The 12,107-nt window shown below is 45.2% G+C and overlaps 1 protein-coding gene across 3 annotated transcripts in view; it reads left to right on the top strand.

The window, feature by feature from the left end:
- The window catches only part of CD164L2 (CD164 molecule like 2), a 353,970-nt gene that overhangs the window by 61,439 nt on the left and 280,424 nt on the right, over positions 1 to 12,107 (top strand). The window contains exon 1 of one of the 3 annotated variants that reach the window (XM_069622902.1): positions 11,879 to 11,940. The exons of the other annotated variants lie outside the window; for them this stretch is intronic. Coding sequence (XP_069479003.1) covers positions 11,928 to 11,940 — 13 coding nt within the window. The 5' untranslated portion in view covers positions 11,879 to 11,927. Of the gene's footprint in view, positions 1 to 11,878; positions 11,941 to 12,107 lie in introns of those variants that run through there. 3 annotated transcript variants of the gene reach the window in all.

Raw genomic sequence — 12,107 nt, 5'->3', positions numbered from 1 at the left:
ATGTTTAATTCTGTGGCACTCTCATTACCCTCCAATGCCTCCTTCCACCTGTTTTTCCGTAAGCTGGCCATATCTACCACGTCCTTTTTCCACCTGACTCCCATCCTGCACCCCATCTGACCCATTTGCCCCCCAGAAGATCAAGGAGCTGCCACTTCTCAACTACTCCTATCTCTCTCCTCTATAAACTATAAGTCCAAATAACATAACATAACATATCTCTCTCTCTCTCACTCCCTCTCTCTCGCTCCCTTGGAGTCTTTCCACTCTACTTCAAGGTAGCAACTGTCCTTCCTATTCAAAAGAATCCCTCATCAGACCTTGACATTCCTGCCAACTATCACTCTGTAGCTCTCCTTCCCCATCACTCAGAAATCCTTGAACAACTCATCTTCAATGGGTGTGCCTCCTATATTGCATTTAACAAGCTCCAACGCCCTCACCAAACTGAGCTTCTTAGCCGCTGTTCTACCTAATTGGCCTTTAACCACATCTCTAACTTCTGTGTACCACCGGGAACTATCATCCATCCCAATCCTACTTAGCCTCTTGGCCACATTCAACTTGGTGACCACTCTTCTCTCTTCCAGACCCTTGCCAACCTCAGTATCGAGGCCTCCGCTCCTGAATTATTTGCATCCTATCTCAGTCAGCGGTCCTTCGCAATCTCATGGAATGATGTCACCTCTGATTCAATCCCTCTGCCTGTCGGTGTCCCTCAAGGCTCCGAACTTTGCCCCCTACTGTTCACCATTTGCACATCCTCCCTTGGTCAACATATCTCCTCCTTTGGATTCTTCTACCACCTCTTTGTCAATAGCATGCACATTTCCTTTGTCTTGCCTACCTTTACTTCTGAGCTCTCTGCCCCCATATCTGATTGTCTATCTGCGCCACTGGATGGAAGTTTGATGTTTTCTGTTGGACTCCTCTAAGACCAAAATAATTGACCTTCTGGCTTCCGAAGCGACTTATTCTCCCACTTTCCCGATGGCACGCAACCGTGGAGTCATTTATGGAAGCAATGTTAACCTACAAATCTTTTTTACTTCTAGCAAGAATCTGGCAAGGATTCAACTCCTGTACACTGTAAAAATCTGCCTGCTCCTTCTGTACAACTCTACTAAACCCTTCAATCTGAACTTGCCAATCGGTCTTCTGGGATGCTTGGTCAACTTCTCTACTCCTTCGCCCCATTTGACAAAGTAATTCACTTTGCCACCCATACCCTCTATAATCTTCCCCGCTCCTCTCACACCGACAAACATTGCCTCCATGGCATACGGCTTTCCATGAAACACTGCTCCCTCTTTAAATTCCTACTGCTTGTTTCCCTGTTCCTGCATGGTCTTGCCCCCCCCCCACCTCTACTTAGCAAGCAAGATTTCCCACTGCTTTACTGCATACATCCTCTGCTCCATGTGACAGGGTCCACCACCAATAAGCACTACGACACAGTCTGTCAGTCCCTGGGTGTTGATTGAATTTATAACGAATAGCTTGTCCAAAGGATGCTCATGTCGTTTTCAGAGATGCCATGGTTCTTTAGGACAGATGGCACTAGGGCAGTACCTCCCTCTCTTTCTCAGCATTCCTGCTATTTCCCCGCCTCCGCAACCCAGGCAACCGTAACGGTTGTTAGTTCTGCCACTTTATTACTACCTCCTAAGTTACTTCTCCACCTTCCTTCCTACTACTCTGTCTGCTTGCCACTACTACCTCTCTGTTACTATTACCACCTCTCAGCTCGACTACACTGCTGTTTCTCACTACTAACACCTCTTTACTACCACTATCACCCCTCTCTACCACTACTTTGCCTTTATTGCTTCTGCCACTCTCACTCTACTACTACTGCTTCTCCACTACCTCTTCTATCTCTAGTTCTGCTCTTTGCGATCTCTACTACTACTTCTTACTACTGTGACTACTTCCCCCTCCAACTACTACTCTGCTACTAACTCAACCACTACCTCTATCTACTACTATCTCCTCCCTACTCCTGTTATACTGCTAATACACCCACTCCTTACTCTCACGCACAACCACTCCAAAGACCCCTCTCTTCAATACCCTGCATGCTCTTTCCGCACTCCCCTCCTCTGGTCTCTCGGATGGCCTCCTCCACCTCCTATCTTCACCCAACTAATCCACACTATACAATTCCCAAACACCTTCTTAAATACCCCTGTCCCCAGATTGGTCCACCTACCCTGTCCAATAGCTTACCTTTCTTCCAGGGGTGTGATAGGGGAAGAGCTTGAGGAGGACGTATATGGGCTTGTAAGCCCCGCCCCTTTCTCCCGGTGGTCCTGCCGGGTTTCTAGTATGGATGAAACCATGCTCTCTATGGTCAGGATCTGTTTTATTCCTTCTTTTGATAAAGTCATCTGTGGTGGGTTAGTGGATTTCTCTAACTTAGACAGTCCCTGGTGGTGTAGTGGTTTCTCCTGAACATGCCCTTCGCAGAGGCCTTTATTTAATAAACCATATCCCTGGTGGTTTAGTGGCTCTTCTTTATTAAGGCATTCATGGATGCCTTTTCTAAAAATCCATCCCTGGTGGCTTGGTGGCTCGCTTCCTGCGCGGGCTCCAGCAGTGCTCGGTGGCTTGAGCCACGCCTCTCCTCACATCCTTGCGTCAGCCCACAACCTTCTGCAGCTTCCTTGGCTCTGTCCCTTCCTTCAGTCAGGCAGCCAAGTCCGCCCAGTGTTGCTGACGTCTTGGTGCGGCCTGTGCCGGTTCAGCGCAAGCAAGCAGCTGTTGTACCTTTTCGCTGCAGCGATGAGGCCGTAGCGATGGCTCGGGCTTCCTGCTGCCCTTCAGTGTTCTGCGGCAGCTTTGCCGCCGACTTTGCAGGTAAGGAGGGCCTGGGAGAGGCCTGCCCACAAGCCAGTACCTTGGAGGGGTGTTGGAAAGCCTTGTCACATCAAGCACAGTCCCTAATCTCTCTTCCCACTGGCCACCCTGACCTTCCTCTTGCTTCTGCTCCTAGGCTGTGGAACCGCTAGCCCTATGGAACATGCACTCTATGCATAAAACAATACGCAGAAATTGTTTTGTGTTGGCAATAGAAAGGCTTTGGCCTTTTATTAAACATAATACTAATAAAAACATAACTTAGTATTATGGGTATTCCCCAACAAACAGGTGTGTAGTGTTTTCTTAGTTCTGTACTTTTGGGCACTTGGGCCAGGGCCTGGAAGTTGCCCTTCTTTGCTCAAAGGGTGCCCCCAGCGTGAGCTCCCAGGTCTGTGTGTTTGGGACCTGTGAATTAGCTGGTGGGCACTCCTGTGCCTGATGGCATTTTCCTTCCCGGCCCATGCCGCCTTCTCTGTTCTTCTGTGCCACCACTTTCAGACAACGACCGTTGTCCTCTGCTTGCCCAAATGTACCTTTCCCAGGGGTGGGTGGGATCCGGGAAAACGAGAAGATGGATCTGCGAGCGCAGAATCCAGATGCACTCCGAGCAGAGTGTTCTTTCTACGTATATAGGGCAAATATGACCTGGGGCAATGCCGCATTTGCTTACTGGCCACCCAAATGGTCGGCCTGTGCCGACAGCCACTTCGCACCTATGTTCGTGACTTCCTGCCTCTCCCCTCTCTTATTGTTACAGTGTTCTCTCCCGCTTTGAAGAGGGGGGAGAGACACTGGGGGTTTCGGTGCTGGCGCCAGCCGCCTATTGGCACCATTTCTTGGGTCCTGGGGCACCTCCCTGTCAGGCTCTTCCTGTGAGACCTGCATCAGGGCCGGTGTGCCTTGTGGTCGCCTTCCTCCTCTCCCCCTCCCCCCCCTCCCTCCTCTGTACCTTCAGGTTCTCTCTCAAGCTCCACCTCGTAAAACCTGAAAGAGCAACCTAAACCTACTTCCAAAACTCTCTTGCACCCTGACCCCTGACCTCCGAGCCCCTTATGCCTTACTCCAGTGTACCTTCCAACCTGTAAGTAGGCAGTCCTCCCTGGCTACTGTCTGAATCATGTCTGTCTCATGGCCGCTAACTGTCCCATGTATGCTACACCATCCGCCAGTCGCTGGCTCGCTATCTATCCCTCCATAGTAAGGCACCTGACCCAGGACTGCCCAGTTATCTGTAATTCCCTTTTATATGTGTTTCTGGGCAAAACGCCCTTTACCCCCAATAAATAAATAAAAGATTAATAAATGTAAATACTCTATAGTCCCACCATTTGATGAAACATGAGTTGCCTTTTTTTTCAAAATCACAGTTTATGGTCATTTTTGAAACATAAGAACATTCATCACATCAAATCGCATGTCAAAATCAACATAGGTGAAATTCAGCCGTCATTTCTTCTTTACAGCATCGTATATATGCTTCTTTTTGCAACCCACTAAACCCACCCATCCCATCCTCCACCTGACCCCCACACACTATCTGCATAAGAACTCATATACGAACTTCTAAAACCCAGTTTCTGTACATCGCGCGATCTCTCCTGTCCAGGGGCCTATTGTCCATACATGGCAGAGAATGGCAACCATGTCCCCCTCTATGTTCGTGTGCAATTCATCTAATAGGTGGGTCAGGAATTCCATATCATAAATGACTCAAACTTTGAACACCCATTCTTTTTCGGTGGGGACTTCAGTTGCCTTTTAAGGGCAATTATGTTTGTCCAATTTGCATAGGAATGTTTTATCGCCAGCACTTAAGGGGTTCAAGATTTTAGAGCATGAGCCAGTTGTGTTAACCGGATTATTTGAATGAGCTTGTATTAAGGTCAGCTTGTGCCAAATGTTCCATTGCAGCAGTATTGTCGGCATCCATTCCCTGGCTTAAATACAGAGTTGGGCTGGAAGCCACTGGGACTTACCATAAATTGGTCAATGACCACTGATGGAAAATTGTGTGGGAAACAGCTGACAAATCAGATTCAGCATTAAGTACTTTAAAAGTTAGCAAGAATTGTGCTTTTTGGATACAAGGGAAGCTTAACATAGGCGTGCGTGGTAGAGCAGCTGACTGATGTGTTTTGGAACAATTTCATTAGGCAACATTTACAACAAAACCCTCTTTAGTTATAGCATGAAAGCTACCTAGGGAGTTGGACGAATCAACTTCCCGGGCACCTGTGGTCCAGGGATAATATTGGTTTCTAAATCTTCAATTAACCCCACACCTCTAGTACAGCAGAAGGGATCCGAACAGATTGGAATACACGTCAATTATAAGACCTCCTTGTCCAATTTTGGTAAGGTGGACAGAACGGCAGGCTTATCTAGCAAGGGCGTTGATTGTTGGTTAGTTGCAACGTAGCAAACATACAATTATTCCCCAATGATAAAAGGGACTGTCCAGTCAAGCTTGTATAAAAATATCTACTTTATCATTACTACAACAAAGGTGAAAAGGTTGAAAGAACAATCTTACTATGTATCCTCCTCCCTTCTATTTTTCTTTCCCGAAACAGCACATCTAAGAGTATGAAAACACACTCGAAGAAAGTTCCAAAACAACATTTTTTATATTTGGAAAGGTTTTTGAATTTCTATTTTTACATATTGAACATCATATTAAAGACAAAGCACAAGAGCAAACATAAATTGCGTGACCAGAAACAAAACAGAAGCTTGTATTTAAAAGGATGGTGTCATTTAACAAAACGTTATTGCAGTTACTACTGTCGCTACAGCCAGTAGAATGACAGGCGTCAAACACAGAGTAATCAAACAGATCAGAACAAATAAATCGTACAGTTCTCAAGAAACACAAAACAATTGATAGGGATAGTGTTGTGTTTTGGTAAAAAAAGCGTCCGTTTCTGCACCTCGATGTACAAGTACCATTGAACCTGTACCGTTTTTCTACAGAGTATTTAGCTTTTCAAAACGGTAGCTCTGTTCCCGATCCAAGATGGCGACCGCTACTACATCACACAACGCTTAGCAACGCCGTCCTTTCGCCGCAAGCGTGCATCCAGCAGATAGGAATTGACACTGCAGAAGGTGCTTCTCAGAGAGCCCTTCTGCCGGCAGCAGCATTCATCGCGCACTAGCCGGCACCTTACTGCTTACCCCCCGTTGAGCACGGACAATGGTAAGAATAAAAACGCTCGAGTCCCTGCATAATAGTGTACATCTGCAACCGACGTTGCAATGAGACCGTTTTTTGACTTCTTGTCTCTCTTTATGTTTTTAGATACCGCACCTGTGACACTATTAGATGGGCTGTTTTTTTAGCACACACTCCTGCTTATGAGAGATTTCCACCCTTTGCCCTTGGGTAAGCATGATACCCATTTTGTTTAATTTGCAACTCTAAGTCTTTGCATGCATTAAGCACTTTTGAGATCGGACTTTTAGAAGGACAACAAAAACCCCCCACTTTTTCTTGTAGCACCATGTGTACCAAGACAGGTGTACTAACGCTGATTTTCGGACGCTCCATTACCATTAATAGGTAAGATCCATTCAGTTTCTATATGGACTCCCTTACCCCCCTGCTCTATGATTGAATTTTACAATACCTGATGTACTCACCTGGTATTGTACATTTTTCTACTAGGTTACCCACGTTACCTTCACCTGTGGTTAGACTCTCGTCCCCACAGGTAAGCCATGTCTTTTCTAAATTTTCAGTCAGACATGCAGTGATTTTTTGTCACGTCTCAAACCGAATTCATTTCTCGCCTCCCCTTATCCAATTTTCTCCTTTCCTGTTACAGCACTCCTTGAACATCCTGACCACACAATATTCCCTCCGTCCTGATGAAGGCCCTAGGAAGAAATGGCTCACCTAGCTCCATTACAGGGCTGAAACACCTGGTGTATGACACTTTTTTTACCAAAACACAACACTATCCCTATCAATTGTTTTGTGTTTCTTGAGAACTGTACGATTTATTTGTTCTGATCTGTTTGATTACTCTGTGTTTGACGCCTGTCGTTCTACTGGCTGTAGCGACAGTAGTAACTGCAATAACGTTTTGTTAAATGACAGCATCCTGTTAAATACAGGCTTCTGTTTTGTTTCTGATCATGCAATTTATGTTTGCTCTTGTGCTTTGTCTTTAATATGATGTTCAATATGTAAAAATAGAAATTCAAAAACCTTTCCAAATATAAAAAATGTTGTTTTGGAACTTTATTCGAGTGTGTTTTCATACTCTTAGATGTGGTGTTTCGGGAAGAAAAATAGAAGGGAGGAGGATACATAGTAAGATTGTTCTTTCAACCCTTTCACCTTCGTTCTAGTAACTTTAGCCTTCCTGGGCAGAATAGGGTTGCTTTCACCAGGAGCCTTTTGATGCTAATTATTACTACAACAGACATTTCTAGCACACTCCAACTGCAACCCACACTGTAAAGGGACACAGATGACAGACAGTTTCACAAAGGAAAGGGATGCACTCTGGATGCTGACAGGAGGGTAGCTGGTAAAGCAATCAGTCTTACTGTTCAAGGTTATTTGGTTTCAACACCAAAGGGTCATAACTGTCTCTAGAGACCTTCAGAGAAGGACCAGCGGGGCAGAACCACAATGTACCTGTTGCTGAAGAAGTTCTTGGTGCTCAACAGCGTTGAGGGGGTTCCAGGGCACTTTGCAGCCTGTGAGACTGAGTTAGTGGCAGAAATCGGGGGCGGCAGGCAGTTTGGCAAGCAAGGCTGTACGGACATCTGCAGGCTGTCCGGCACGGCAGTTCAGGGCCAAGAATCGTCGTCACTGTGCTGGTTGGCGAATCTGGAATGCTGGTCGAGGCATTTCGGACGGCTCTGGCGACTGCAGCGTGACAACAGTCAGCGGTGCAGCCAGATGCAGTTTGAGGACTCGACTGCCTCGAAATTGTCCTTAAAAAGATGGGCGCTGTATGATGCTTGTGTGGCACTCCTTATCTTCTTCACAGGCTTGTGTACTTTCAAGGCAGATCGGCCAAAGTTCAGGAGGGTGTTAGCAGGCAACGGGTTTGTCCTTTGTCCAGAGACTCTCTGGCACTTCCCACCTAGGAACTTTGCTGTCAGAACCTAGCAGGGCACACTGTGTGCTGGCTGGGTACCAGTTCTGGGGCTGTTGGACGGGTCCTCTGAGTCCTGTAACTCCTTCTGGTCCCTGGGAGATGTTTAGGGGAGGGATCATGCTTCCCACTTGGAACTTCTGGCCTTCCTTCGCTGGCGCAAGATGTAAGGTAGACTGTACCTTCAGCTCGGGTCCAAATGAGTCCTTCTTACTCCTTGTGAAATCTTCAGATGATCTGCTTAGTGAGGGGGTCAGCCCTCTATTAAAGCCAAATGGGTCCCCGTGATTGATGTATTCTAAGTCCACCTTAATGAACCAATCCTAGGTCCCCACCAACATTCTTCTGTTATGCATGAGGTCAGGACCAGAGTGCTCTGCAACAGGACAGACAAGGGGTGACAACATATACCTCAGTCCCACCGACCTTCCTGTCTATTGTAGCTCAAAGTGTCTCTCTGGTTAACTGAGCCCTCTGTGACTCTTGATTAAAGCGCAGGTTTTCCCTTGAAGTATGTTCTGGGAGCAGACTTCCTGTCTCCCGCCAAACCACATACTTCTCCCCTCTGAAAGGGGTCAGCTCTGCAGGGGTTTTCCTATGGTAAATAGTGGACCCAGACATGCATTTCACTTCCTTTTATACAGAGAGGTGGGAACTAGCATCAAGTTCACACAATGCCCACCAAAGGGATGGTTACTCCCACCTTCCTGTTGTCTCTCCGGCAAACAAGCCCACTCGGCAGGCTTGCCTCAATTATCTCTCATTAGAATGCACTGTCACCAGCCGGAGACCAAATGATACAGATCCATGGAGCCTTTGATATTTTAATTAGGCTGCTCATGGCTGGAGGAAGGTATGCCTTCCCCCTTCTTGGAATGCTTTGATGTACCCATGGCTGTCACATTCCATGTGAATATTTATAAAATCTCACAATAATCAGGGTGAGAGATTACACACACTTTGATAACTAGATACCCACATAACGAAGAAAAACCTTTAGTTTCTAGTTTTTTCTGAGGGTCAAAAAGATTTTAGCCCCCAAAGTTTTTAATGCACATTTGTTTGTCATAGTAAAAATAATCAGAGACACTTGTCAATTTACAATTTTGTACATAATACACATGGGTACATGTTTTTTTCCTTTTTGTATAACGACGGAACTTGATTTACAAATAACATGTGGGCACAATACAGAGTTACAGTGAACAAATATCAGTGTTGATAATGGACACTGAAATAGTAGAAGGGTCGTCGACACTATTGTGTTTCGTTCAAAAGGGTAAAGCTGGTTACTGGAGCTTGCAATGTGGTGGCTTTGAGTGTCCTGATTGTCTCTGTCAGAGAAATGATAAAGAGGTAGAGTGGTTCAAAGGGTGTGTAAACTCGTGGTACAATTGCTCAGTACAATGAAGCTATGAATGCTAAACTTAAGATAAAATAGTGATAGTGTTATTGTAGCACACACTACACTACACTACACTACACTAGTGTAGGACTACACTACACTACTATCCCAATTGGTGTAAATCACACTTCACTACTACTTCACAAGAGTCACTTTAACTATAGCATTTGTGAGTCACCTAATATTTTAAGCGAGTGCTGTGAGTTACGGTTACATTTCTAATGTATTGGACTTTGCATTAAGGAATAAGTACATTTGGACAAAACAGGTTAGTAGCTTAAAATTGGCATTCCTAATATTTGTAGACTTCCCATTTTGTTATGTATGGATTGAGTCTCTAAGCCTTAACACTGGTATTCCCAATGTTGTAGACTTTACCTTTTGTTATGTATGGATTGAGTCTCTGGGCCTGAACGCTGGCCTGCCCAACGTTTGTTGAGTTCACATTTTGTGATGTTTTGATTGAGTCTCTATGCCTGAACACTGGTATTCCCAACGTTTATTGATGTCACATGTTATATTTGGATTGAGTCTCTAGGCCTAAACACTGGCATTCCCAAAGTGTGTTCATTGCACATTTTGTTATGTTTGGATTGAGTCTCCAGGCCTGAACACTGGCATTCCCAACGTTTGTTCATTGCACATTTTGTTATGTATGGATTGAGCTTCTATGGCTGAAAACTGGCATTCCCAACGTTTATTGATGTCACATGTTATATTTGGATTGAGTCTCTAGGCCTAAACACTGGCATTCCCAAAGTGTGTTCATTGCACATTTTGTTATGTTTGGATTGAGTCTCCAGGCCTGAACACTGGCATTCCCTACGTTTGCTCACTGCCCATTTTGTTAGTTTGGATTGAGGCTCTGGGCCTTAACACTGGCATCCCCAATGTTTGTTCACTGCACATTTTGTTATGTTTGGATTGAGTCTCTACGTATTAACACTGGCATTCCCAACTTTTGTTCAATGGACATTTTGTTATGTTTGTTTTGAGTATCATTCTAGGCCTTAACACTGGCATTCCCAACGTTTGTTCATTATAAGTTTGTTATGTTTGGATTGAGGCTCTAGGCCTTAACACTGGCATTCCTAGTGCTTATTCCTTGCACATTTTGTTGTGTTTGGATTGAGTCTCTTGTCTTTAACACTGGCATTCCCAACATTTGTTGATTTCACGTGATGTTATTTTGTATTGAGTCTCTAGGCCTGTACACTGTCATTCCCAACGTTTGTTCATTGCACATTTTGTAATTTATGGATTGAGTCTCTAGGCCTGTACACTGGTAATCCCCAACGTTTGTTGGGTTCAAATTTGTTTATGTTTGGATTGAGTCTCTAGGGCTGAACACTGCAATTCCCAACGTTTGTAGACTTTACATTTTGTTATGTATGGATTGAGTCTCTGGGCATTAACACTGGAATTCCCAACGTTTGTTCATTGCACATTTTGTTATGTTTGGATTGATTGACATCACATTTTGTTATGTTTGGATTGAGTCTCAAGGCCTTAACATTGGCATTGCTAACGTGTGTAGACTTTACATTTTGTTATGTATGGATTGAGTCTCAAGGCCTTAACATTGGCATTGCTAACGTTTGTAGACTTTACATTTTGTTATGTATAGATTGAGTCGCTTTACCTTAATTGTTGCATACCCAACATGTGAAGACTTTATCTTTTTATAGGTAGTAATCTTAGCTCTTTTTAAAAACTTTTTGTTTTTTGTTACTGGTGTCACTTTTTATATTTTGTGTGCTTCACTGCGCATTCCACCAATATGGTGTGTGTCGTGTTGCCTCCCATGCTCTCTTCCAATGCACATGGAGTGTGTATGTTCATCCTGTAGCGGTCCATCCTGGGTATTGTGTATATGTGTTCCCACGTACTCATTCCACACTTGTTAATTCTTTCCAAGGTTGTTCTTACTATGCAGTGTGCGAGGAACCCCGCGCATAGGGTGGCTGCATACATATTTTCTTTTCTGGTTCTTGTTGGTAATGGCGTCTTCTAGTGTGGACTTACCTCGTCCACTTACGTCCATACAGGAACGTGCGCTTTGTCTATGTGCAGTCCGATCGGCCGTGCTTTACATTGTTTGGTGTTTAGTTTGATTTCATTTGCTGAAGGCGTTCATGAGTTCGTGGTGTTGTCATCAATTTATTCCACGCTTTGATGTTTTGTTCTGTGAGCGCATATTGGTGTCACTCTGGACCTGTGGTGTGTTCATCCGTTCATTACGCACGTTTGTGTATGTAGACTTTTTGCATGTTCTGTGCCTCAGGGCCGGCACACCCACTAGGCAGGCTAGTTGCCCAGTGGGTGCAACGAAGGGGGGCGCATAGGAGAGGCCGGTGCGACCTGCGCATGTCAAAGGACACCTGATTTATTTTGAAACCGAGCCACTTCCTTGCCGCCCAGCGCAGCGCCCCCGGTTCAGCTGAAAGTAAAACTAAGCTGGGTGGAAGGAACTGACATGGCAGGGGTGAGGTCACGGTGAACAGCATTGCAGCCAACACATGAGAGGCTGAAACGGGACCGTGATCATGCAGGAACAAGGTCAGTGTAGAAAACGGGATTATGCGTGTGCATATGTGTGTAAGCGTATACATGAATGGGTGTATGACCGCTTAAATTTGGCTTCAGGCGAGTATGTGACTTGCTCAGAGGTAGGGTCAAGTCCCCACCAGGATTCCAACACATGGTCAGTTTCTGGCCAACTTGGT

Source organism: Ambystoma mexicanum, chromosome 11 (genome assembly GCF_040938575.1).
Source record: "Ambystoma mexicanum isolate Mex_15411 chromosome 11, UKY_AmexF1_1, whole genome shotgun sequence".
Lineage (NCBI taxonomy): Eukaryota > Metazoa > Chordata > Amphibia > Caudata > Ambystomatidae > Ambystoma > Ambystoma mexicanum.
This window is presented reverse-complemented; position numbering and strand designations above follow the sequence as displayed.